General features: G+C 39.5%; 1 protein-coding gene across 1 annotated transcript; it reads left to right on the top strand.

Moving 5' to 3' along the window:
* Nucleotides 1-530: 530 nt before the first annotated feature.
* On the top strand, nucleotides 531-25,400 carry MYCT1 (MYC target 1). Its single transcript, XM_058801182.1, has 2 exons — nucleotides 531-780; nucleotides 21,021-25,400. The coding sequence occupies exons 1-2, from the start codon at nucleotides 531-533 to the stop codon at nucleotides 21,551-21,553; spliced, it is 783 nt and encodes a 260-aa protein (XP_058657165.1). The 3' UTR covers nucleotides 21,554-25,400.
* The last annotated feature ends 709 nt before the right edge of the window (nucleotides 25,401-26,109 follow it).

The raw sequence follows: 26,109 nt of genomic DNA, 5'->3' as shown, positions 1-26,109 counted from the left end.
AAATATCTTGGCTGTTTTCTCCTGTAGCTATGTTGTTATTCCTATATGTTATATACAGGAGCAGTACCTACAATTCCATTGGGGAATTAACACTGCATTGTATTAAACGTGTCCAAGCAATTAGCTCAAAGCTTGTTTGTGTTCCAGGGAACTCATATTTTAGAATGGGGTGTGGAAAGGAAAAAATTTACAGTTACACTGTCAGGCCCAGCTAGTTCCTCAAACCAGCCAAGGAACAATGGGTAATACTAAACCATCCTCATACCCTAAATTAATATCCTAAAGAATTGGTGTCCATTAAAAACCTCTGGATGCATTTCTTTCTTACTGAAAACTCCTACCCATATACAAGTGCTTTTGGGTGTTGAAGGAATATCTTCAACATAGAAAATCCTTAAAGGAAAGAGAAAGGAATTTTCATCTCTCTATCAAAAAGTTTCAGAGAAGGAGGTGATTTGGTATTGTTCTGAGTCAATTTGCTCTGACTGAGGAAATGACGAGAAGGAAACTACTTCCCTGTCTCGGGAACCATGTGGTGTTCCAAGATAAGGCAAGCACTTACTAATTCGAGTCCAGAAGCAGGAAATGTGATACATCCATTTCCTTTCAGGCAAACAACACAGTTCCGTGGCAGCACAAAAGCTTTGCTTCTAGTGCAAAAATCTCAAAATTCAGAAAACTATTGCTCCTCTGTGGACGTACCATTCTGTATTCGCTATTTGGATGTTATGGATAGGAACAGTACTTTTACTCCACTCACATGGCCACCAAAGTTTTGGGGTAAGGATATTGATTTTATATTCCTAATGTAGATGCAGATATTTGTTGTGGATTGCCTTAAAATATACCTGTATATACTTTCAAGCTCAATCTTGGATGCAAAGAGTAATGAATAGGTTTTGTATTTCCTGCAGTGATAAGACTGTTTTCCAAATGTTTCTTTGACAAAGTTTTATCATTTTTTAAATGAATGAAGACAACAGAAGCTGCCAGGGCAAAATTGATTGTTTGTAAAAGTTCATTACTGCAGTCAGTTGAAAAGGTGTCCACCGACTTCAGTCAATAGTCAGACCAGGCAGACATTCTCAACTGCTTAATGGATGTACCTACAGAGCAGACATGATCTGTTTCATCTCTTGATGAAAATGGGATAGCAAAGGCTAAATCTGTTTCAACATTTGGCATAAAGTCTTCTTCCTCCAGAATAAAAAGTTATTTGTAAATTTTTGTGCTGCCTTATGGTGAGATTTTCCTTTTTTTCCCCTCAATCTGTATTTTGTTTATTATCTATTATGGCTATTTTCTTTCACCCAAATCTGGGAATAGTTCATAAACTGAAATGTACAGTGTGAGGTGAAAGTATATGTTATAATGAAATTCATTCAGGATAATTAGATTGATTTGATCTTAAAGGATTCCGAGCAATTGCTGTGGAAAATCTTTCCCTCCAAAGATTCCTTCTGTTGCTTGCTACATTTAATCTTAACATTTATTAGCAATTAGCTTAGAATTAACTACATATCTGCTTTTCTCTATTATATTATTGCTATTGAGCAATGATCCCTCCAGGAATCTGACCACTATTTAAAACTAAAAATTAATATGCATCAGCTAAATACAACTTCAGTTGCACAGAAGTGCCACTGGAAAAGAGTGAAAAAAACCCCCATATCAGTGGATGGAAAGAAGTCCCTTTTCTTTCTTGTTATGAGGAACAAGAATCTGTTGAATGCCATCTAGGCTTCCTGCAGTCACACATATATTTTCCTACTGAGAGACCACGAAAGAATCACTTAATTTTTGTGTATTGGGCTAAAGAGTAGAGTGATACTCTTAGAGTAGAGTACTGAGATTTATCAGTACTCTAAGAGTATCTAAATAGTAGAGTACTGATATTTATCTTTGATAAACACTTTGATTAACTGTGGAAAAATTAGAGTTATTACTGTTTCCGAGTCTTTTGTCTGGAGGTTGTCTGCTGGACTCTGAAGAACAACAATCATTTTTTTACAGTGAAGATGGATGTAATTCTAAAATGGCTGTTTCAGAATAAAAACTTGCTGCATTTGACAACACAGAGCAGGACACATCATGTCAGACTTATTGCTGAAAGGGCCAGCACCTCCTTTCATCCTCTTTGCTCACCTGGCTGGTCTGACACTGTACCCAGCCCTGACCACATCCCATCTGCTTAAGCTCTGACGGCAGATGAACCTCAGAAACTGGAGTTTTTGTGAAGAGCTTTCATGGTTCTTGAAAGGGAAGATGCCTCTCAGATTTTTCTTACTTTTCTGCTAGATTTTAGAGGAGCGAATATAATTTTCTCTTTATTTCCTGTAGGTACATCATGTATGGTAGACTAGGAAGGGTGACTTTATAGTATATGTTCGAAGATGATGACTGACATAAGCTCACCATATGGAAACATCACTTAAAACAATAGAAGTGTGTTTCCTGATATCCTGGAAATACATGACTTGAGTTAAAAAAAAAACCAACCAAACAAACCTACACATAATAGATATAGATAAAATTTAGTTCTTTATTAAATAAGAATGCAGTGCTTTGAACTGATTTTTTAGGACATGGCTTAAAGACTGTTTTCTAAGCCACCCACCATGCAGTACAGTGAATGTTACTATATTACCATGATACATTTCTTCTCCCTGCATGTGTGACTTCTCAGCATCTTCCATGGACTCAGCCAAAGTGTAAACTTCAGCATAGGCACAAATGTTTGCTGAGAGGGACTAAGTTTGTGAGGAGAAAATCAGTGCGGTAAAAACAGTCAAAGCAACTGTTCATAATGATATTTAATCTCTTATGATTTTATAAATCATCTATTGTCTAACAACTGGTTTCCTATGCTTGAAAATATACAGGCATCCTGTTTTCTATAGCTGTCCAGTTTCCAGTGATAACTTCACACAATAGCTTCTTAAAAGTGACTCTAAGAATTTTAGAACAATTAACAAACTAAGCTGTCCACTGCTTACTTATGTGTGAGCACAAATAAATAATTTTACAGTTGCTCCAGGCCAGTGCAAGCATGCCTTAAGCAAGCTGTGTTGAGAAAAAATAAGATATAAACACCTCAGTATAAGTCATTCTGTGTGAGTTGTCTAAGTAGTCTAAATCCTTTTTCTCGTGCAAAGATCTTTAAAAATTATAATATTTTTAAAAAATCAGTACAAGCTGATTTTGCAAGCTCTCTTTACAATCAGTGGCAGACTGGAGAGTTAATAACTGTAATGCTTAGCTGTAGACCTTGCAGGAATTCTTCTTTGAATTCAGATGCCACCATCATCAATCTGCAGTAGTTTTGGAATGCTAAATTATGCAGTGGAGGAAAACAAAGGAAGCAAAAAACATGTTTTGCTGGCCTAAAATCACTTCTGCTAGGAAAAGAAAAATATTAAACTGTTCTTCTGTTTTAAATTAATGAGTTTATGATAGAATTCCTGGCCCTGTCAGCAAATGCCCTCTGTGTAATGTGTCATAAGCAAAAAATTTAGATCCTGACTCTCACTTGGCTACAACTTTTTCCTACTACAGATGTTTTGCAAAGTCTTTGTAGATATCCATGTCTGTTTCAGATAAGTTGTCTGAGCTTCTGCCAGGATGCAGGAGCTCATTTCTATCAGGTGCCAGCTTCTGTGAAGCTTTGTAGCTGCTGCCCACTTCCTTTGCAGTGGGAATCCATGGTATGGTACTTTGGAAGAGGTAAGCAGAGAAGCACTTAAAGGCAGTCCCTGCTGAACTTCAGCACTGCTGAAATCACATTGTAACTGTAGACAGAAAGTCTGGATTATATTTTTTATTACTAGTTTCAAAAGGAGGCTTAATAATAGCTGAGTGAGAAATTCAAGGTTTGATACTCATTCATCAACAAATAATCTCACTTTTTACTGTTTTAATATAGACTTTATTGAGTTCATTTTGATTTATAAGATAACAGTGGGAGCAAAGATGTTTCCACTTAAACCAGGAGTGCATTTCTTGTAATTCCTAAAAGCATTTTCAGTTGCACACAAGTAAATACAATAAATGTCTTCAAGGCAATCCTATTTCTTCAGCATAGATAGCAATATAATTTCAGATCAGGAAATTTAATTTAAATAGTACATTTGATCAATGTGACAGTAGCAGAGAGAAAAAGTGCAAGCAGATTTTAATCAACATTAAGTTAGATCCCTAGACTACCCTTCAGTCTAGTTTTACTCAAGTGGCTATTTAAAAATGCAACATTAACATTTAATAACTTTAAAACATTAAGGACATTTTTCTTTTCTTGAATCAGAATCCAGGGTGTTATTTATTTGGTGTGTGGAAATAATGCCATACATCAGCTGGCTTCCAGCATTTTGAGATTGCAAACTGCTTGGCACACACTATAGGCAAAATTGCTTGGCCTCATAGGCTACAAATGCACCCATGTTTTAAAATATATCAAGTTTTGCCTTGTCCCTCCCTCAACCCACTGGTCTTCTCCTCATTAAAATGTGTCTGTTTGTTTGAAAGAAGTCAGACCATGTGCTCTGCTGACGAAACTGGCATTTGGGATGAGCATATTCTAATGCCTCATGCTGTGTTTATCATGTTACTGGTGTAGCAATAATGGTGGTTAAGGCTGTGCATCACTCCCTTTGTACACTGGGGTAATACTTGGCAAGGGCAGCACTGGCACAATCAGTATCACAGCTGCTGGGCACTGCAAAGTCCAGCCTAGACAGCCATGGGACATGATTCCTCTTCTGGGATCCTTCATGAGTGGCATTCATGGCAGAGTTGAAGCATAAGCAAGAGATCCAGCTCTGTTCCTGCAGGTAGGAAAAGCAGCATTTGTGGTGGCCTGTGTGGTGCAGCAGGTTAAACCTCTTGGCTGACACTTGGATGTCTGTGGGAGCCCATTTCCAGCAGAGCCACTGGCTGGTCTGCCCTCATTCTGTTTGCTCCTGTTCCCGTACTGTGCACACTTTCCACTCACACTTTAGCAGCGCCAAAAAGGCTCTGGGCCCTGCCCCAGCTGTCCTGCTGGAGATGTGCATGCACAAAGACCGCAGGCTGGAGCCAGCTGTGGAGCACCTGACAGCAGATGTGGCAGTGGGATCTTCTTACAGGCCACTACTGTTCCTATTTTGATGACAGAAAAAGACCAGAGTCTTTGAACCAGAGTCACCCAGAGGGCTTTTATCCTGGCATTGCATTTTATCCTGGCAGAGGACTTCAATAAGCTGACAATGCAACTCTCTTCCTGGCAGAAAGGAGGAAGTAAAGTTGTGACATAGAAACACTTGCAGATGATTTACACCACTGAAGATTTGTTCTTTGTAGAGAAAACCTTCAGGGTTGAACTGGAAAAAAGAGGGAGAAAAACACAACAAAATTAGAGCTTTGGATTCAGGTGCTCTATCAACCTCAAGGTTGTATTTCCTGAATTGTTATTATTCTTCAATTCTCTTTTCTCCCTTTTTAAAATCACCCTAGTGTGTGCATTCATTCTTCCTGATATTTTAATTCATGGCAATGAGCCAAAATAGAGCAAGGTGATTGCAGACACTGCATTGCCTGAAGTTTTTCCTTACAGTTTATCTCTTTTGTTTTGTCAATTCTCTGTGATTTGGAAAAAAAACCCAGTAATTTTAAAAGCGCAATATTTGGCACTATATCACACATCATAAGGAATTCAGAGCACAGGGAATAATTTTTTTCCCAGGAGATATAATCTCTTTCTGCAGAGTCTTTGGGTTAGATCACTGATGCCTACAAAAGTTTGGAAATGGGATGTGAAAAAATGAGCTTATTCCTTTTGAAATTATCATGCTGGAGTCAGAAGACTTCAGATTTTACAGGCTCCTGTGTTGGAAGCAGCCCCAATAGGAGAACAGAGACAGTGAGAGGCAAAATACTTTCTTTCAACCTCATCATACTGCCCTGTTGTAGTGTTTGAGGGAATAATTCCTTACAGTGCCTATCCAAAATAATAGGTTTCTCTAAAATAATAGGTACTCTTAGAAAGCAGAGACCTAAAGCAAGGATAGAGCCTTACAACTGGGGACAAAAAATGAAAATTGAATTCCAGTTATAATTGATACTGCCAATTTTTAATTTCTTTAACCTTATTGGGTTTTAGTATTTAGTTAAAATGTTATACAAAAACCAGTTATGATTACCCAATAAGAATAAAAATGAAAAGCAAGTCAAATTCATTAATATATGGTGAAAGGGAGGGAAAGGAGCAGAACGATCTAAGGAAATGCTATCAGAGGAAGGAATGAACCATATTGATCTGGTGAAGTCAGACATATCTGAAGGAATATGTCTGAGTTCTTTGGTCAGGAGCCTGTATTAAAACTTTTCCTGTGTCACAGCCAGCCATATATATATGTAAAATGCAGTCTGCACACTGAGTCTGTAGCTCCCCATCTGGCATACACTGACAATATCTGCAGCAACCATTTTCCTGCTCAGATTTCCCAGAGGGCTTTATCAAGTACTGTTTTAGCAAGTCTGCTTAACGCTTGAATCCCAGAGTTTGAATTCTGCCTCATCAGGGCTACTGATCCACAGCTCAGGACTTACTTGCAGCTTGGGATTTTAGCTCATGGTCTATGATATTAAGGGGCTCAAATCGTTGAGCAGACATTGAGCAGTGTCCATAATGATGGAGTTGATATGAGAGTTAATTGTGTGCAAACAAACCTTTCTTCTGACTCCTCACCTATCTTTTACAATCAAATAAGTAGCTCAGGCTTCCAGATTTACAATTATAAATTTCCTAGAGTCATAGTTCTTTATTGCTTGCCTAACCTTTCATCTTCTGACTAAAATTTTTCTCCTTTACTCATTCAAGATGAAGCCTTTAAAATGGCAAAAATTTTACATGACTCAAACTATGTTTCTGTACTCTTATGTCTTCTAATAACAAATAGCAGTTTATCTTGCATTTTTATTTCAAAGCCAAGTATATCTACTGATGGTAGAATAAGACCTTGTTTTGAAGGGTGTAAAATCCAAATGCCTTCCTCATTGTTTTATTCTAGTATCAGTCAGTGGCATGTGAATTTGGGCAACCCCATGGAGAAGTAGTCTAACATAAAACAGTAAATAATAAGGAGGGATTTCCTAGTTTAGTCAGAAAGCTGTGAGAATTCACTACATGAAATGGCCAGGAAAACTGGCTGAAAAATACAGCCTTGTTTCTTAGCCCAGGAGATATTGGTCAGATGGACTAATTAGAGCAAAATTTCCTTAAAGTATGTGCAAAATGTGTGCATGGTGTGAGTGCATACTAGAAGGTATAGTGCAAGCAGAAGTAGGGAATGCCTATACACCTTTGTGTCAGTCTTGTGTGGACAGATCATGTCCTTGGGACTGCAGATTTCCAATTCTGTCAAATAAGACACTTGGAAGCATACCTGGCTTAGTGGATGTGTAGCTGTGTTGAGTAAAGGCAATGGTGACATAAAGCCTTCTCACACTTCTCCTATCAGAAATTTTTATCAACTTCAAAATGTATTCAGACTCCTGAGCCAGGGTTCTTAACATGGAGTAAAATACCTTTACTCTTCCCAAATTCATTGAGAAATTAAATTGTTGTATTTTCCTACAGGCAACTTGAACTTAGAACAAGCTGGACTCCCTTAAATATGTTTTTGGAAATAGGCATAACAGAAGACAGGGTTTTGGTTGGGTTTCTGGTAGAGAAGATAGATGGTATCAGGTAGAATGGATAGAATGTTTCAGGTCCCTATTTGAAAATCAGAGATAATTTCCCTGTGCTTCTTCATAAGAATGTTCTCAAGAGAAAAATGATGAGGTAAAATATGACACATGATCAGATAGAAAAACATCTCTGACTTTGCAAAGGTTTCCTGTAAACACTCTGATTATTTCAAGTAGATTTAGCTGAGAAGCAGATGTTCAACACAGATATAAAATATGATGCACTTAACACTATGAAAGACAGTGAGATCTTTATTTTAATGTTTAATCTTTGAAATGTTTCCCTTCTTATTACCAGCTTTAAATCTAGAGTATCCACATGTTCTCCTTCCTGCTCCTCAGTGAAATGCTACATGATGCCACAGCTTTATAGCGAAGTTCCAGATTGCTTCACCAAGTATTTACCTTAAATGAGTAACCTTGTTCATATAGATGAAGAACTATGGCAATGTCCCTGCACACTGAATTTGCAGAAATCAGGGCTATGAAAATCCCATACATCTCAGCAGAGTTTTTAGAATAGGGGCCAGTTTTGCTTTTGTTGCAAATGGCACACACTGGGACGTCAGACAGACCCTGAGAACACAGGTCAACACCAGTAAAATTCAGCTTCACCTTTATAAGAACTAAGACAGCCTTTTTTTCCCCCCCTCTTGGAAAGGGCTGTAGGATTGTGCATCCTCACAGGCCCAGCAGCATCAGAGTAACTTTTGCTGCATGGCTTCCAGAGCTACAGATATTTCAGTTGCTTTCTTTTCCACTTCAGATGAGACACTGATCTTCATGACAATCCTCTGATAGAGATATAGAAAATATCACATAAATAAATCACATATCAAGTGATCAAGTAGTCTGAAGTTGATTTAAGTATGCCACATAATTTGAACAGAAAACATGGTTGCCAGAAAACCTCTAGGGCAAGTGAAACCCACCACCTTTCCTCTGCTTCAATCTGTTAAGATCTCTACAAGGAAGACTTTATTGTCCTATCTATCAGGTCAGTTTCACCAGAAGATCTTCCCCTTTCCACTTCCCCTGGGCTGACTTGGGATGGGTCACAAGGCAGCAGCAGAGCAGCCTGGGCCAGGGACTCAAAGAGGACACAGCAGTCATATAAATAGTGGTGATTCTGAGAGCAGTGGCAACAAGGGTGTGGAAGATAAAAGGCAGCATGTGATGGTGAGGCGTTAGCAATGGCAGCAACTGCATTTGAACATCAGCTCTGCAGTGCCAGCATGACAGAAATGAATCTTATTCTTTTGTAACACTCAAGGTCCCTAGCTCCTCATCTGAAGTCCTCCAGAAATATTTTCATATAAAAAAAGAAATAAATCCATGATCCATTATGTAATTAAAAATGTAGGCATTGCTCATCTTCCCCTTCTCAGCTTCAAGATATCCCATGTTCCTGTTATCCTCAGCTATGTTTGGGAAGAGCTGATCTGTATGCAACTTTTCACTAAGACTTCTCCTGTACATGGCAGTACTGTTTGTTGGAGCGGCCTTGCTTTTTGCTTCAGAAGTCATATACTGTCTTCTGAAGGGCAAGAATCATCAAACTATCCCAAATTTATTATCATTATGTGTATTTTTCTATCAGGTAAAAGATTTGATGAACACATGAAAGTTTTGGCTTCTATTACTGAAGTGAAGGGGACCATAACCATAGTCAGGTATTGAGAAAGTCTGACTGAGAGAGGCTTAGACTGAAAAAGTTAATATGTAAATGCATTCCAAGATCTTATGTGCAAGCCTGTCAGAGAGATAAAAGTAGATACTAATGAGGAACTTATTTTTTTCTTTGTCCTTATTCTGGCAAGCCCAAAGAAAAGAATATTATTACTGTAGTTGGATGAAAGCAACAAACTATGTCACAAAGAGAAGAAACCTGTCTTATTCTTGCATTCTGTCTATTTGGAGCACGATTTCTTCCTGGTATATAAATTATTCTTTTAAAGTGAGTCTGTCATCCTCAGGCTGTGTTTTGTGGCATCCCATTACTGCTTTTCTGCTTTACCCACCCCACTATGCAGCCGTTGATTTATCAAATGCTTTGCCATCTTTAGCAGGAAGGACACAAACCTGAGGTAGTACAAAGAAAAGGAAAAGGTTTTTCAGAGTATTATTTAAATAATAATCAAGCACACAGCATGCACACATTTTAGCAATTACACCTACATTATTGACTGATTATATGGTGCTCCTTGTTGTTACACGAGCTGCCAGAAGCATCATTCTTTACCCACCAAATGCAGAAATCTGGTCTGTAGGAAACAAAGTCTATTTCTTCTTTCAAGCACTACACCAGGGAATGTTTTGGAATGTGAAAGTGTCACAAACCAAAGCAACTTAGGGCTCTGTGCTCTCCCCAGGACAAATGCCCTGAGGCTGCATGGTCACCTGCTAGAGCCTGAGAGTGTTCATACTCACAACTGCTGGTCAGCACACTGCGGGTGCCATGGTCCTGCCTCAGTTCTTCTTGCAGAACTTATTGAAGGAAAATGCTCTGTATTTATACGCAATTTCCCATTTTACCATTGTGATTCATTTTAAACAGGAGTAAAATGAGTTTATAATATTTGTTAAAATCTTTATGAGCCTTATGACTGGTTGTGTGTGGTACCACCTCCCTTATACAGAAGATTAATCTGAAGCATGAAGGGGGAATGAAATGTCCAAAATCAATAAAACAGAAGCACAAGGCAAAATTTGGGCTCAAGACTGAATCTTTTTCTTACTAAAATTATTTTCATTCAATAGCCATATCCTTTTGTCTGGAAAAAAAAAAAAAGAAAATTTTGAACTAGTCAGAAAAGATTATCAACATTTATCAACAATTTAATTTTCCCCTGCTTCACAAGGAGGAAGTTTCACTTATACAAAAAATCTACTTATTCTGATTTTGAAAGATATTGTTCTTATTGTACCGAAGTTTGCACCAAGCAATCTGAAATTATTTTTCTAACACAATTTATTCCCTTCTACTTGAAGAGGCAGGAAATACAATAATTTGATTTTCACATATTGAAGAGGAGACAATCGTATTTTAAGATTTATCTGTTAAATAACCACAACCAAATTCCATCAACGATACAAATATATAGAGCATTGTTATGAAATAACATCTGGGAAATTTTCAGCAAAATAAATGGGGGAGAGGAAAAAAAATAGTTGGTTTAATATAACATATAAACTTCTTTGGGATCTGACAAATGCTTGCTGAAGGAAAGAGCCATGGCAGTTTCTATTTCTCACCAGAGGACTCTGCCTTGCTTCTCCAGCACCTTATTTGCAGAAGAAAATTAATTCCCTGTTTTGGACATTTGCTTTCACAATCCAGCATCCTAACACACACTTATGACCTGTTTCACCATTTGAGTGACATCTGTTAATTTTAAACTTTTTGCTTTTAAAAATTATGTTACATCAATACCACCTCTCTGTTATCTAGGGAAGGGAAGGTCAATCAACCCAGCAAACACGTGGCTTCTGTGGGAAGTGCATAAGTTATGCAGGCACAATATAAACACAGAAGGAAGCTATTGATGACTCTGTTAATTGGAAAGTGTAGGAATCTGAGGGCAAGCAGGACCTGGGCCAGCCTGGTAAAAATACAGCATCTCAGACACTACTGTCTCATGTGAGACAAGCACAACATCCCACTTCATACTGAGTCTCCAGCCTGGATCAATTGTCCTGGGGCAGGAAGAGTTGACTAATACTCCTGATCAGTGATCCATTCATTTAGAAATTATGTCAGCATTTCTTAGCCTGTGGTTGCACAGACTTTTTATGACTGCTGCCTAATTGGATCCCCTAGCCCAAACTGATATAGATGTTCATAGAAATATTTGGTGCACTCTCCCAAACAGACTGATGTTCACCCAGAAAGTACTGGGACAAAGAAGGGTCAGGTTTTGAACCTCAGGTATGTAACTGAAGAGTACAGTACTATCACATATAAACATACTTCTGTGTTCTCAAAATGCTCACTATTACACCTGTTTCCAGAGGAAGACATGAATCAGGAGATTTTTTTTTTTTATTTCTGGTTGTAGGTCAGGTAATACTGTAGTGAAAAAAAAATACAGATCCCTATTCATAGTCCTTGAATACTCGTTTATTGAATACTTTAGAAAAGTATTCAGCAAAGTTCACAAACAGCTCTTCCTTCCATTCGTTGACTTTGTACATCTTTTTAAATTTTCACCTGAAGAAGGTCCTTGTTTTAGCAATTTCAAAAAATAATGAGATTGTAAATAGAGCAGTAAGCAGTATTTTCAATAATGTCTATTTCTGAACAAGTAATGCAGAAGTCAGCTGTCAGCAGAACACGCTGTGGAAGTATTTCGAAAGCACTATGTTATGAGTGAGAGAGGATTCTTTTGGAGAAACTTCACAATTTTGAGCCTCAGTAGATTTTCTTCAGCTTCTGCCAAGACACCATGCTACATGTTTCATTAATTTTATATATGTTAATCATAAAATCATAGAATGGTTTGAATTGGTAGAATCATAGAATGGTTTGGATTGGAAGGGAATTTCAAGATCATCTAATTCCAATTTGTCTGCCATAGGAAGGGTTACCTTCCAATACTTTGCTAAATACATTATGTGCATTCAAAATGGAGAGTAAGAGGTGTGGAACTGTAAAGGGGAGGTTGCTCCTCTCCTGGGAAACAGGGAAACAGATGAGCAGGTTGTAGGGGGAGAGGGAGAGAGATTGCAGTGCCAAAAGCAAGGAGCAGAAACAAGGTCTTGCCTCTCAGGTGACAGAAAGGGACTCTTGAGCTCAGAGGGACATGAGCAGAGCTTTCAGCACTATTGCCAGCACGGCCTTGGGAGCCACTGTGTATAGGATGCACTGGGAAGGCTGAAACGTCGCCCTTCTTTTCTAGTGTAGCTAGTGTCTCCAGGCACTCAGAGTGTGCCTTCTCACTCTGAATCTTTTGAAATATTCTTCTCTATATTCTTCTAAGGCTTGGGCTTCCAGTGTACTTCCTGGCTTTTGTGGGTTCTTAAAGTAATAACAGGCTCCACCTGAAGCTGTGTGTGGATCGGGCACTGACTAAAGAATTACTATGGTGGGACTGAGGATATTTTCTATATATTCCTCACATTCTTCCCAATAACCCCTTCAAATCCTTGTGCTATGTTCTACATCTGTTTTTTTAAATCTAGGCTACATATTTCAATATTTCATCCTTAATTTTAAGAGCTTTAGAAAATTCTGAATAATTTTAAGGTTCATTTATGAGATATTTATTCTCAGGTGTAAACTATTTTAATCAATTAAGTAATAAGTCTAATGTCATACTGTGCTGTGTCAGATTGTGATTTAGTGTTTGATTTAGGTTTATGCAGAGGCCATACAGCTTAGCTGTGCTTTTGTGAGGCGGGTAAGAATGTCTGGCCAGAGGATTGCTCGCTGCATATGCGGAAATGATCAAACTCTATTACTGCTTTTGTAATGCATTAGGAATCACAATGAAACCAAATGGTAGCAAAGTATGCCTGAAGGAATCTTTGCTTTGTTTTACATATTTGTGCCAAAGGCATTAAATTAAACATGCTGACATCTCTATCTTAGATGTTTCCTTCTGATTTTTGCAATTACTCTTTATTTGTCATTCCAGTAAAAATATACTGCCAGTAATATCAAGGGAACATCATTAATTCTGAGTTGGTTTGTGGGATATTGAGATGGCATATTCCACTCCTCTGGCTTTTTATCACAATGAATTATATTAGTAATCAAAGCAAATGTACTCTGGTCCATGAAGATCATTCTGGACATCACTGTGGATGTCAAGAAATATGAATTTAAGAATAGACTTAGCCTTATGCTCCTCCATGATCACAGATATTTGCATCAAGGTACAAAACTGTGCAAGCTTTACATCTTTAAACTTCTGAACACTTTTGCTGTGCCTTGGTTTACTTCACTTTCAAAGCCTCTGCAAAATCTAGTCCTAAGTGTTTATGGTGATGCAATTCAGAACTTTTCTGGTTTTTGAGGTACTAAGAACATCTCTGTAATCTTCCATTGGAATGTTTTTCGATAGTTTTCTTCTGGCTCCCTGTTTTACCGGAATGAAGGCGATTTCTGTATAGTTTCGATTTCCAGCATCAGTTTCCAGCAGAGGGCAATCTTGTTCCTGGATAGTTCCTCAATTGTGAAGTTAACCTTCTGATGAACAACCAGCCCCTCTACATTTCAAAGGGAACATTAATACAAAAGCACGGACTACCTTTTTTTTTTTTTTTTTTTTTAACTTGTCATTTAATTAATAATTTTTCTCATGCTTCTGGAGCCCGTTTGCTTACCTGATCAATGAAAATCTTAGAAACTTCACAGTTATGTCAGTGTGGACCTTGAGCTGTCATTTATTCTACCTTCTGTTTTCAAGACAGGATTAACAGGATTGACTGATGTTGCTTTTTAAAATCTTTACTGGGGGTGGATGCACTGCATGCCTGGATTATCTATGCTAGTTCTTACCTGTTCTCATAGTTAGAAACAGATTTTTAATTTCCTTTGCTTTATTTTAAACTCAGCACTTCTTATTTTATCTGCTGTGGGCATAAAAAAGCCTGTTATTAAGTGAAGTGGGAGAATTACTCTGTTTCTGTAGAAAATAATCTTGCAGTAGCACAGGCTGAATAAAACATCCCTTTAGTAAGTGTATCTGAATGCAGAGCTCTGGTATTTCTGGCAGCAACTCTATCTCACTTATTAGTTCTTATGCCTGCACAGTCTGCTTTTCTTTCAGCTAATTTTCCTCTACAGATTCTGTTTTTTGGGCATCTCAACCACCTGAACCAATTTGTGCTGCAGCCTGTCCCTCAGTCATCTTACAAGAGTCATGTGTGAAGTTTTCTGAAGTTTTGCCATGACTAAGATCACAGCTGGCTGATATTACGCAGCAACTGATTCATCCACCCAACTGAATCATGGGCTGCCTACAAATGATTAATGAGAGGCTGTTTTGGTAACACAATTAGTGGCAATTGGGAAGATAGCAATATAAACACTTGTCAGATATAAAGAAATTGCTTTTTCGAGCTCAGCATGACAACAGTAGCACAGGAGCTGGCTACTGATACTAGCCCCAGCTTTAAAATGATTTCTTTGAGCTGGTAGAACCAGCATAAAAGATGAAGTGTTGCTAATCGCTTCAAGCCTTCTGCAGTGCGAAGAAGTGGTGGCTCTTTGGGCCCCAGGTGTACTTCATTTCCAAACTCACTGCCTGGGATGCATGAGGATGAGTAGCCTGTCCAGATTAGAGATGTACATTTGCTATTGTTGAGGAATCCATTCAGTGCAGGTAGCTCTGGGTGCAGCTGCAGGCTGTGTTCAGGGGGGCAGGAGGCTGAGCCCAAGGCAGGAGCCCATGACCTGCTGATCCTTTCCCATAAAAAGGGCCACAGGATTGGACTTGGACTCTTGGAGACAGTAGGAGCCAAGCCCCCCAGATTTCCCCACCCTTAGACTATGAGGGCATAAAAGCCTAGAGGTTCCTTTGTTCTGGGTCCCTTCTTGGAGGCTAAAGCTGTTACTTTGTTATTTAGTTATTGCAGCATGATTAAATGATTTTTAGGATCTAGAGTTCTGAGACTCTGTTGCGGGACCCCAGGGGTTGAGCTGGTAAGGAGAGCTGGCCTGACTGTGTGGGTCAGGGGGTGTAGCTGTGAAAGGGCTTCTGTCCCAGCTCTGGTGGCGTGAGTGTGACTGCCAGAGTGGCTCCTGGCTGCTCAGACAAGGAGCTGACCTTAGCACTGGAGCTGTTAGGAAGTTGCTGTGAGTTTGTTCAAGCTCTGATGAACCCTGGCTGCTCCACTCTGGTTTTGCACAGAAGAGACTGTGCTATGATGGTCTGCTTATGACAGCTGAACCTCGCTTGAAACCTGAGACTCCTCAAAAATAGTGTCTGAACCATTGATACTATCAGGTTAACAGCTTTGTAATATGTGGAATGCAATTCATGCTTTAGTACACTAGCTGGTGCTCTATACTAAGCTGAGCAATGGATGAGTGAGGGATGAATTCCCCTCCTGGTTTGCATGTGTTTTATACCTGCTTTTGCCACCGAGCTTTCATTTTGGGAAAAGATCATCTCGGTAAAAAAAAAGGCTGAGCTGATTTTTTCATGTTTGAAATCAAACCCCCTTCTAGTTACCAAGACTTTTCAGCTTTGGGGCAAGGCAAGCTGAAGTTGTTGGTGCAAATGTGTGTGCATGTAGGGAGAGGAATGCTTACCAACTTAAACAAGTTTTGAGGAACTGGCATATGACATCGCATAAAGGAGAAAGAGCTAGCAAAAAGAGTCTTTTCCATTTCTCTTTCCCTTGCATTCAGTACTTTCTCCTGTCTTCCTCCACCCTACCCTGGTTCATGCTCTGAGATGCTCTCACTGGGGGCGCTGCTTACATGATTTTGAAAGGTACTACTCTCTCACTATGGCCAGCTGTAAAGTTTTCCAAAGTATATATTTGTCAGCATGGGGGAAGGAAGATCCTGTGCCCATCTTAATTTTACACCTTGGGGAACTTATCATAAGGGTATAGGAAATATACAGCTCCCAAGGATTTCCTGAGGTCAAGGAACAAACTCCTATTGCAGCTCATTGCAGCCAGAGCTGAGGGCAAGAGAGAGATTCCATGGGAAAATGAATCCCCAACACAAATGTGTTTTGAATTCAAAGGGATGGCTGATGTGAAAATGGAACTCACAGAATTAAAAAGTTGTCCTGATATGTCTGCAAGAATCCTGCAAGCCTACATGATAGAAGTAGGATACTCTATCACAAAAATCAAATCTATTTGATGAAGATTTTGAGTATTTCAGAGACTGAAATAGGGATTGTATTGCTATTTTTTGGTGAGGTAAACCCAAAGGGAGGAAGAAGAGAACACAGTACACTTCTGACAAGACTTACTGATTGGTATGAGCTACCTTTGGTTGACTCTGCTTCAGATGTCCAGGCCAGATGGGAAAAAAATTTTCAGGGCCCAGTACTAGGAAAAACATTTTATCAGCCAGTCTGTCATCACGTGTTACTAATGTGATGTCTAAATTGTGTCTAAATTTCTCCAGTATGGATTCTGTCAGGAGATAAGCACTTGCCAGAAGTTATTGATTTGATAGGATATATGCCATTCCTTAATATATATAGTTGATGGAAAGTTATGAAATTTTTAAAGAAAGCTTCAATGACCAAGAAAAAGTTTTTCACAGCAGATGCAATAATCCCCTGCACAAACCTGTAGTACTGCATTTCCATAACACTGCATGCAGAAACTAGAGATGAGGAAACAGAGAGACTTCAGAAGAAATTGCCTGATCTGGATAGATGTTGGGCTGACAAATGTGCTGACTTGATGTTCAGATCTGGGGGTAACATTAAGAAGTTATGGGTGTTACTGTGGGTTCTGAAATACCAACCTTTTTTGTATGGTCATTTGGAAGTCCCACAGATAGAAAAGTGGCTAAGATATCCAATTGCTTTTTTACCTTAGCCCTTCATTTCTGACTTTGTACCTCAAAGTCTGTCCTGCATTGTTGCTAAAAGCCTTTGTTCTTCACCTCAGCTGGTGTTACAGGTGAGAGTGGAGAATTGACTGAGGTGAGCTATCAAATCTTTTCCGTTGTGGCACAATGAGCTGCAGCCTGAAAACATCCAGATCAAAAACATATTTGGGGGACTGGGCCCTGGGTAGTTTTTGTTATTGGCAGCATCCCTAACTTATCCCCAGATCTTTCATTTTACTGTTTTCCTTAAAAGCAGAGGACAGAATGACAGGCACAGCTCTCAGGAAACCGTGAGTTATTGCAATGGCCCCTTGGGAGACACTTTGTATCAGTGTCATCCTGACTCCCCTGAAGGCTAGCTCTGCTCTGGCGCTGCCCAGATTAAGGAAGAGAAAAACAATTTGGTGAAGGCCAGCTGTTCCACTCAAAATCCCAGGTGCAGCAAGTCCCACTCTGCCTTTGATCTTTTTCTCTGTTTGATAATATTTTCTTCAATGTACCTCAGGGCTGTTATTGTTGGACATTCTAAAGAGGAAATCAATGGGCATAGATTTACAATTCTACAATATAAGGTTTTAGAATGGAATTACATTTCTGTGAAATTCATCTTCTGCAGGGAGTAAGCAAAGAATGAGTTTTGCCCAATAGTGACCCACAGTTCCAACTGAATTCAGTGAGATTTTGGGATGAGAAAAAATGAAATGTCTGTAACCAATGGGTCTAGTGATATTTCTGTAATAAGAACCAAGGGTGTTAAATGTAGGTACAAAGGGAAAAGAGAGCATATGGAGTCCTGGCAACTGAAATAGTCAGTGTAAACCCAGCTGTGCTTCATCAGGGAATAATTTGACCCTCGATTTTTCCATCATAAATGGAGATAGAGAAATAAAAGGACTAAACAAGTTAAAGAAAATGACGCCATCATCCAAAGGGATAATTGTCTGTGCTGTACCTCCAGCACAGGGGAACAGCACGTGGGAAGGACTGAAGAGCTGCACTCAATACTTTTGTCAATTCCCCTATCTGCTTTTAACAGTGTGAAATTCTGGTTAGATTGTGCAGGTGGTACAAATCATGACTCAAGAGATACAGGAACAATGTATGCAACCCCAGAGCCAGGTACACTTGTGCTGCTTGCTGTGTTTCTGCTTACACTGGTGGCTGCTGAACCCCATGGAGATCCCCTTTGCCAGCTGAGAGCCCAAAGAGTTGCCGGGACATCCAGTGGCAACACAGAGCCCTGTGCCTGGGGAATTCCTTGGCAGCTTCAAATATAACCCAAGTAGCATTTGAGTTGAAATGCAGAAGAAATGAGCACAAGAAAGGATTATTTCTTGCTCTGCTTTCCCATAGCCATGCAGGGACAGCAGTAGTGCGTGGGAAGTGCTGTCTTCAGGACTCCCCCTGGGGTTTATTCAACTGGAGGTCACCCAGTCCTGGCTCTCCCTTCCCACCTTTGGGAGTATGAGTAGGATCTTGCAGTAACATAATGTATTCAATCTATTAAAATGGCATAATAAGCTATTCCTGACCAAAAGGGGCACACTAAGTCCTGCTGTGTCTCTAAAGATGTTTTATAAAGGGAAGAATCATACTGAGCTTGTAAGAAGAAGGCTGCTGATGAGTGATCTGATCTGAAGCCAAGAGTTGTAGAGCAGGGTGCTGCCTGTGGGCTCTTGCAGAAAGCTGACAGGGCAGTCACCCTTTGTCTTTAGTGTGTCCAGGCAAAAGTTTTTGAGTTGTAGAAGTTAGAGCTTAAAGAAAATTTGTCTTTTAGGGTCAAGACTGATCTGTCTTGGAATGAAAGGACACCAAAGTGCTCCTGAGAGGGAGCAGTCCCCTGCAACAATATCCAATGCATTATCCTTGCCAGTCTTCATTCTGAAAGGATAATGTTATAGGCCTACCTGAAAGCAGAGGTTACAGGCCAGGAACAGTAGGATTGTGAGCCTTCCAAGTATGAATCACAGCACGAGCAATTGTTCCCTGAAGGGAGAAGAGTAAGAAGGTAGATAAGGAAGATAATAATGACTGCTTCCTAAAGTGCAATTAACCAATAAACATGTACATTTCTTGTACTGGAAGCAAAGATAATGTTTCTTTCCCCTTTCCTGAAGTGTCTTGTCCTAAGCTAAGAGTTGACTTAAAAAAATCTGTTCCAGGGTGCCAGTACTGAGGTGCCTCTGTCTGCAAGTCAGTCCTGCCTGGCACCTCTCCTCCCTCTTCACAGTGTGCTGGCTGCTCTCCATAGCCATCACTCAGGCTGCTCACTCTCCTTGCATCCTCAGCGCCTGCTTTGGCCAAGTCCCACAACTCAGATGCACTGTCATTATTATAGTTCTTGGGAATGACTGTTTGTACAGCACCATAAATTCAGGGGAAACTCTTTAGTGGCTGCTAGAAAATTCTGAGCCTAGTCTCAGCTCACATTTTCTGGCCTCTAATGTGTGCATCCCAGTCCTGGAGTTAATACCTTCTGTCTGGCACAGTGTTATTGGGCCTGCTGTTCAGTATGCTCTAGGAGTTACCTTCCTCTATCTAATGAACACATTTTCCTTTCTCACAAAAATGCTTCACAAATATGAGAGAACAGTACAGACAGAACAAACATGTTTCAAGGTGTCCCATGGATATTTTTTTGCTTATCCCCTCTTTGCTCCACCAGTTGTCAACATAGTGTTCCTTCTTGTTTTAAATCCAAACCCTTCTTGAATTTTGAGAGGATCTATAAAGGTTTTGCATTTATTTCAGTCTTATCCAGGATTACAAGTATATCTCTGGACTTTTTACAACAGCAATAATGCTGGTGCTCAGTTGCAAACCAAGTGAAGTTTTCTGAAGTAACTGTCCTCTTCTTAGAAATATACAAAGAAAAAGCACATCTCTCCATCCTGTGAGACTGTGTGCAAAACAATCCTAGGCATCAGTTTTGTTTTTCTGTTTGCTTTTTTTCAGATCTTGTAGGCCTTGAAAACATTTCTAAAAGAGCTAGAAATTTACTTTTCTTAATGGCAGATTAATCCATCTTTAAATTGGTCATTTGGGATAGGAAATATTAAAGAGACTTAGTATTACAAATGGCTATCTCTGGCCAAAATTATTTAGGATGTAGCCATTTACATTAATTACTGTGAGAATTTAAACTATCTGTTGCTCAGCAGTAAAAGGCTAGGAAGTGTTCTCATGTCGTAACAAATACAGAGCTTACTCCACTAAGAGCATGGCAGAGGGTACATCGCTGTCTTAATAGGTGGGTTTGCAAACACGTACACACAGAACATAAAGGTCTATAACAGAAGGACCAGTCTGCATAAATTCTCACCTCCTATTGCCCAGAGAAGGAAATACTTGGCAGTTTTATAACACTTGGAGCTGATGAGTGGCTGATTCTGGGAAAGGCTGAAGACTTTCCTTGCCTTGGTAAAGAAACTGATATTAAATATATGTTATTTTCTGGGTGTTGTTGAATTATGCAAATTAAACAAACAACCAAAAAAAGAAAAAAAACAACACCAAAACAACCCCAAACCCCACCAAAACACTGAAACCACCAAAACAACCCCCAAAACCCCACAAAACACCAAAATACTGTGCAGTAAGAGCACCCTCAACTGTTGTGTATGTGTTGTGAAGTTCATGTGTTACTAAGACCTAAGGGCCATTTCATCTTTTAAGGAGGTTGGCGTTTTAAATTAATTCTCTTGCAGGAATATGGTTCAGAGTTACTTCATTAACTTTGAGATAAATTTTTGCTGTATTTCAGAGCAGATAACAATAGCCTTCACAGTGTCCATGGTGATTGGACTGGTGATTGGAGGGATCATCTGGGCATTTTTCACCTGCCTGTCCCGCCGCAGAGCCAGTGCCCACATCTCCCAGGGGAGCCCCTCATCCTTCAGCCGTCGGTCCAGACCCTCCTCCCATGGCCACACTGCCGGCAGGACTGGATTTTACCGCAACAGCAGCTGTGAACGTCGGAGCAACCTCAGCCTGGCCAGCCTGACCTTCCAGCGGCAAGCCTCCTTGGAGCAGGCCAACTCCTTCCCCAGGAAGTCCAGCTTCCGTGCATCCACCTTCCACCCTTTCCTGCAGTGTCCTCCCCTGCCCGTGGAGACGAACAGTCAGCTGATCACCCTCACTCCCACAAACACCACCACAACCCTCGTGGCAAGCACCACCAACAGCTTGAGTCGACCTGAATTCCACTGGTCTAACAACAACCTCCGCATCTGCCACTCCACGCAAACCCCGCCTCCCGCCTATGAAACCATCATAAAAGCTTTCCCAGAATCCTGAGCTTCGTCCTCGCTGCAAACACGCATGTGCATCTTAGGAGTAACCTCAATTATCTCAACAATTTTCTGTGCATGATGAAGATCTCCGAGAAGTCTCTGTCTGCAGCTGCAGAGGGGACATACTTGGCCAAGAGGCATTGAGAAGTGATTTCATGGAGCCCAACATCCCTCTGTTTGAGAGATCACTTGTCTGTGCACTGCTGGCTTTTATTTACTGCTCTGATGTATGCTTGCATATTTATAGTGTTGTATCTTTAATTGCAGCCATTGTCTCTTCATTTTAGAGGGAAAAATGCTGCCGCATAAAAACGAAATAATTTCTTGAAGAAACATGATACTAGAGATTACTGATATACACAGCACATCAATGCAAATGTCACAGTTCCTTTTTTTGTTTTAAGAAGTTTTGATTTCACATGTTTTTGTTACATTTTCAGAGAGTACCTCCTGTTACACACTTTCTTGCCATAATCCCAGAAGACCTTCAGTTTGAGGGACCTTAGATGCAGACCTCATAGAGGATGCAGTCCTGGCTGCTGTAGACATCCTGTTCTGTTGATTGCAAAGATCTGCTCTGAAAAGACTCCATATTGGGGATGCTTGTTTCAAATTCCCCACAGTGCGGGAAAAAGAAATTGTGAAGTATATATAGCTTCATGAACAAAGTTTTGAACAACATACTAAATGCATGATAACAATTATAAAGGCTTTTCTGTCAGCAGCCAGCAGAACAGGTAGTCATGTTTTAATACCCGCTGAGGCTGTATGGGCAGAGCTCCTCGTGTTTCATTTTTCTAGCTCTGGCTATCCAGATAAGCAGTATGAATGACAACTATTTTTTAATTAAGTTTCATGATTTCCTATGGGATTAGTCATTTCCTTATTTCAAATGTTTTTTCTCAAATTGTACCAACGTTTAATTCTTTCTTTTATTCACTGAAATCTTGTCTTTCAGTAAAACAAGATTTTAGACATCTGTGGCTGAATACAGGGTTTGTATAATGAATTGGGATATGAAGATAAAGATGAAGTATTTAGTTGAGGCTTACATGAATTCTTGACTTTTATATGTGTGTCATGTCAAGCTAACCCCTGGCTTAGTGGAGACTAATTGCAGTGATATGACAAATGTTCAGGATTTGGAAATAACAGACAAATGGGACCTAAATTAAGTCATATGGTATCAGTTTCCTGTTAAATTTTTCATGTTCAAATTAAGGGTAAAGAATTTCCACAAGTAGAGGAGCTGTCCACTCGCCACATTGCAAATATGCTTGCTGTTTCTGAAAGGCTTGGGCAATACCAGCCTCAGGACTCCTGATTCTGAGGGGGCTTCTGCAGGGAGAACAAGTTCTTGTCTCTCTTCTGGGAGAGACAAAGATTCAGCAGCTTTTGTGAATGGGCAAAACGCTTAGCATCTCCCAGATTTTCCAGGCTTTTGGAGACTGGCAGCATGCATCCCTTTGCTGAGGTCAGCATCCCTTGGGATACTCTAGCAGTGATCTCTGATCCACAGTATTCCAGCCCAAGATCCACCCATTCACAAATAATGCTAAAAACATTGAGCTTACAAGCAATATTTACTGTAAACAACAAGTATTCCTTATTGTAAAGGCAAATTATTTTGCATACTATTTACTGTCTGGATTTCATTGCTTTATTTTTAGTGTGCAGCACATCTGGAGAGATGTATGTCATTGCTAGAAGAACAACCATTTACAGAGTTTACACAATGTTTCACTGTGGACACTATGGTTCTAGCACACCCAGAATTTGCTGATAAGATTGTAACACTGCATTTGGCTGATCACAGGTTACAGACTCAAAATAGCAGTCCTCTGAAGAAAGAAAGAAAGAAAGAAAGTTATGCTTTTTCATTCATTAATAATTTTTTTACATTTTGAATTTTTCTGAGTCTGTGAATTTCTTTGCATGCAAAAAAATGTTCAAAGTATCCTTCCTATAGAATAGGTGATGCAGCCTATTCTAACCTGCCTACAAAAAGTAGAATTCAAGAAGGCTCCCTTTGTTTAGTGGGTTTTATGGACTGTGGAAGGGACAACTTACCCCACCAGCTCTGTACCCAGCGTGCACCCAGCTGGCCAAAACTGCTGGCTCCTTGAGAGTGAAATCATTTTAGATGAGTAAATTTTTACTTCTGGATTGTAATTGCACGTTACATTACAGTAGAACTTTCCACAGCACAATTATTACACAATTATTACTTGTATTATACTGTATTTAGTAAACATTGTAAAGAGGGAAGCTTAAATGCACTGTACTTTTTTTTCCTTCTGAAATCTACACTGGATATTGAAACATTTCTTATGTGCCCTGAATTAGGGAGACTAAAAAACCACATGTTTGGTGCATAGCCAATATGACTGTCAGAAGCCTAAAACTTGTTTTCACATCTGAAAGAAATGTTTTGCAAGCATTCAGGAAGCTTCAGAATGTGGAATAAAGTTAGATCCTATAATCTCAAGCTCATGTTTTTGCTTAATGATGAATACGGTGATTTGCATAAAAGATCCTTTAAAGGGAAGAGTATTATCTTTAATTATGCAAGCTGATACAGTTAGAAATGTGAATGAGGACTCTCTCCTTCCTTTGCTTCTGTGGGGAAACATCCCAAAACTGAAGATGTTATTTGAAGTCAGGGTCAGAATTTGCCCTATGAGGACAGCTTCAAAGGATTACAAGTGAGAAGGTCTCTCACAAATAACAGTGCTTACAGGTTTTAAATCCACTGCTTTTTAAGTACTTCGGCTTCAATTCACACTGTGTTCGAGCAAATGCTTGCTTTAAGCAAAAGGGCAATCACTATAAGGTTCATGCTTAAATGGACTCATGCACATTTTATTGCATTAGGACCAAAGCACACTGCACAGGACCAACCTCCAAATTAGCACTTGGATTCAGGAATCATTGTGTGTTTGATAAGCAAAAAATATTATATTTGCTTGATGAAATAATCTTTTATTTCAATTTAAAATACTAGAAAGAGGAGCTGAATTAAAACAGCATGTTATGGCAGATTTCAAGATTTCAGAGCATTCACAAGCATGAATTGAACTTGACAATTATTTTGCGTGTAATACAAATAAAATGGTGCTACCAGAATCACACAGGGACTGATAGGCATAACTTTGATCAACATCCAAATATCCCGACACCTTGTTCTGAGTAAGCAGAACTACTTCTCTTCACGAAGAGAAATGCTATCCTGTTATTTTCCATATCCACAAAAAGTCACTCCAATTATGAGTTCATACAGAAGGCAGGACTTGACAGCTCTTTGTCAGAGAATATTTATGTTCTACCTTATTTACAAAAGTAGCTCATGCTATATTCCTTGACCTTGCATCACTGAAGAGCTGCTGACCACCTCTTTGGACAGCTGCTGATGACCATACTGTAACACACTGAACATGCAGTATTCTTGCCAAATCACATTTTAAAGGTCACTTGTAATTTATCATGAAGCTTTTGAGTCATCTCAAAATCCATTTTTAAGTATAAACTGAAAACTATGCTCACTGGAAATGTCCTCTCAGAGGTGAAATGACACATGCCAGATCCCTGACCTATAAGCATTTGATAAAATTAGGTGATATCTATGATGCAGTACAGCTTCTGGAACAAAAAAAAAGAGAAAGAACACACTAATTGGAAATTTACCTCTGCCAAGTCCAGAGCAGACTAAAGAAGAAGGCATTGATATAACTTCAAAATACTGGGATCAATATTTTAGAAACTACACTTACAAAGTCTTAAAACTCAAGGAAAATATCTGTACCTTTTTGTATTCATTTGGGTCTCTTAATAAAAGTGAGTTTTTAAAGGGATTAAGTATTTGGAGTTCCTGTATGATTTAGTTTGGATATTTAGCTTTCTGAATGCCAAAAAGGATGAAAAGATCCAAATCTCTTTTTCAATCTAATATTATTATTGGCTACAACTGTCTCAGTATTTTTCAACCAGCTGGTCTAGAGTGTTCTGAGAAAACTACTGCAGCACTCAATAGGTGAACCACTGCTGGCAGCAGCTCTTTTGGAAGCACACAAAGCATCAGTCTCACACTGTAGCAGCAGCAACACCAGTGACGCCACTACAGATCTCTGGCCTCACTGCCAGGTGGAGTCTGTGCCTTATTCCATGCTTTTGCCCTCAAACATTTTGCAGGTTAAGGAAACAACTCTGGAGGAGTCTGGTTTGTGAGTCTTGTTTCCGCTTTTGACTTCTGTGAAGGCTTTTGGCTTCCATCAGGTTTCTGACGACGCCGGTGCATGACTGTGGCAACGCCTGATGGGCATGGGCTGGATTGAGGAGCTATTTCAGTGAACATGTTTCCTGTCTGCATTCCCGGAGACATTCTGCATCAGAGACATATTTTCATCTATTTAGCAGCAGAATCAAGTGATTGTGTGCCGAGGGCTGTGAAGGAGCAGTCGCCCTATTTTAGAGCAAGGAGTTCTTTTAAACAAGAGTAGCTGAATCGTGAAAGGGATTACGCAGAGTGATGGGACTGAGATAGCAGGAAATTGGATTTGCTGA

The sequence above is a fragment of the Ammospiza caudacuta genome, chromosome 3, assembly GCF_027887145.1.
Source record: "Ammospiza caudacuta isolate bAmmCau1 chromosome 3, bAmmCau1.pri, whole genome shotgun sequence".
NCBI lineage: Eukaryota > Metazoa > Chordata > Aves > Passeriformes > Passerellidae > Ammospiza > Ammospiza caudacuta.
Note: the sequence above shows the minus strand (reverse complement) of the source record. Positions and strands in the feature narration are given on the sequence as shown.